The sequence below is a fragment of the Aureococcus anophagefferens genome (assembly GCF_000186865.1).
Source record: "Aureococcus anophagefferens unplaced genomic scaffold AURANscaffold_2164, whole genome shotgun sequence".
In the NCBI taxonomy this organism is placed as follows: Eukaryota; class Pelagophyceae; order Pelagomonadales; family Pelagomonadaceae; genus Aureococcus; species Aureococcus anophagefferens.
This window is the reverse complement of record NW_008706686.1, coordinates 1-1,053: the sequence shown is the minus strand read 5'-3', so window position 1 is coordinate 1,053 and position 1,053 is coordinate 1. Positions and strand designations below refer to the sequence as shown.

At 67.3% G+C, this 1,053-nt stretch overlaps 1 protein-coding gene across 1 annotated transcript; it reads left to right on the top strand.

The window, feature by feature from the left end:
- Window positions 1-548: 548 nt before the first annotated feature.
- On the top strand, window positions 549-996 carry AURANDRAFT_69537 (hypothetical protein; the record flags this gene model as incomplete). The annotated part of the gene is made up of 2 exons (XM_009045308.1): window positions 549-700; window positions 795-996. Coding segments are annotated over 2 exons (354 nt in total), but the record flags the coding sequence as incomplete, so codon positions are not given.
- Between the last annotated feature and the right edge of the window lie 57 nt (window positions 997-1,053).

Genomic DNA, 1,053 nt, shown 5'->3' with positions numbered 1-1,053 from the left:
GTCAGACCGTCCGCTATTTCGACAAGCTGCAGAAGTCGCCACAGGGGCTGTACGGAGATCTCGGCGTCGGAGTGGTGCCGTGAGCCCTCGGTTGAAGGGAAGTTTGAAGGGGCGGGTAATTTTAGCTGCTGAAGTTTTCGCGTGCAATGCAATATCTCGCGCGCAGGATATTGCTGCTTGGGTGCCGACAAATTTGGGCAAAACCTGTCTGGCTCCAGCGACGCGGCCCGCTCATCACGCCAGGGGCTGCTGCCAGTCCGTAGAGTTCGCGCGCAGCTGCGGTTCTCCGGCACCGTACGGCGATCTGCGTCCCGCAATCATGAGAGAGTGAAGTTCCCTGCGACATCGGGATGGGGCTGCCCCGGACGGGCTGCCGCGGTCCCGGCGACGTTGCGGACGGGATCGGACGGGTGGGTCGCGCCGGTGGCAGCGGCGGACGGCGCGGGTGCACCCGCCGCGGACCGATGCCGTTCGTCGCCGCCGCCCGCCGCGCCGGTCCCCAGCCCCATGGGGGGGGTTTCGTTCGTCGCTCACGATTCCGCACGCAGGTCCCCGCGATGAAGTCCGCCGTCCTCCTGGCGGCGGCGGTCGTCGAGGGCAAGACGCCTTACTTCATGTACGCCCCGACGCCGAAGCCGACGTCCGTGCCGTCGGCCGCGCCGAACCCCATGCCGACCTACGTGCCGTCGATCATGCCGACGTACACCCCGACGGACGTCCCGACGCTGCACCCGTCCTAGACCAGCGTTTGATCCGGAAAAACGACGCAAGATCGTCATCTTCGTGCACCGTAGGTCCTACCCGCCGACGACGCACCCGATCCCCATGCCCACGTACGTGCCCACATACGTGACGGAGGCGCCGAGCTACTCGCCGAGCTACGTGACCGACGCGCCGAGCTACACGCCGACGTTTTTGACGCCGGACCCGACGCCCGTGCCCTACCCGATGCCGACGCAAGGTTCCCGCGTCCGCGAGCCGGAGACGTGTCCCTGAAGCCCCTCGCTTTGCAGGTACTCGCCGTCCTACGCGCCGACGACGGCGCTCCCGACG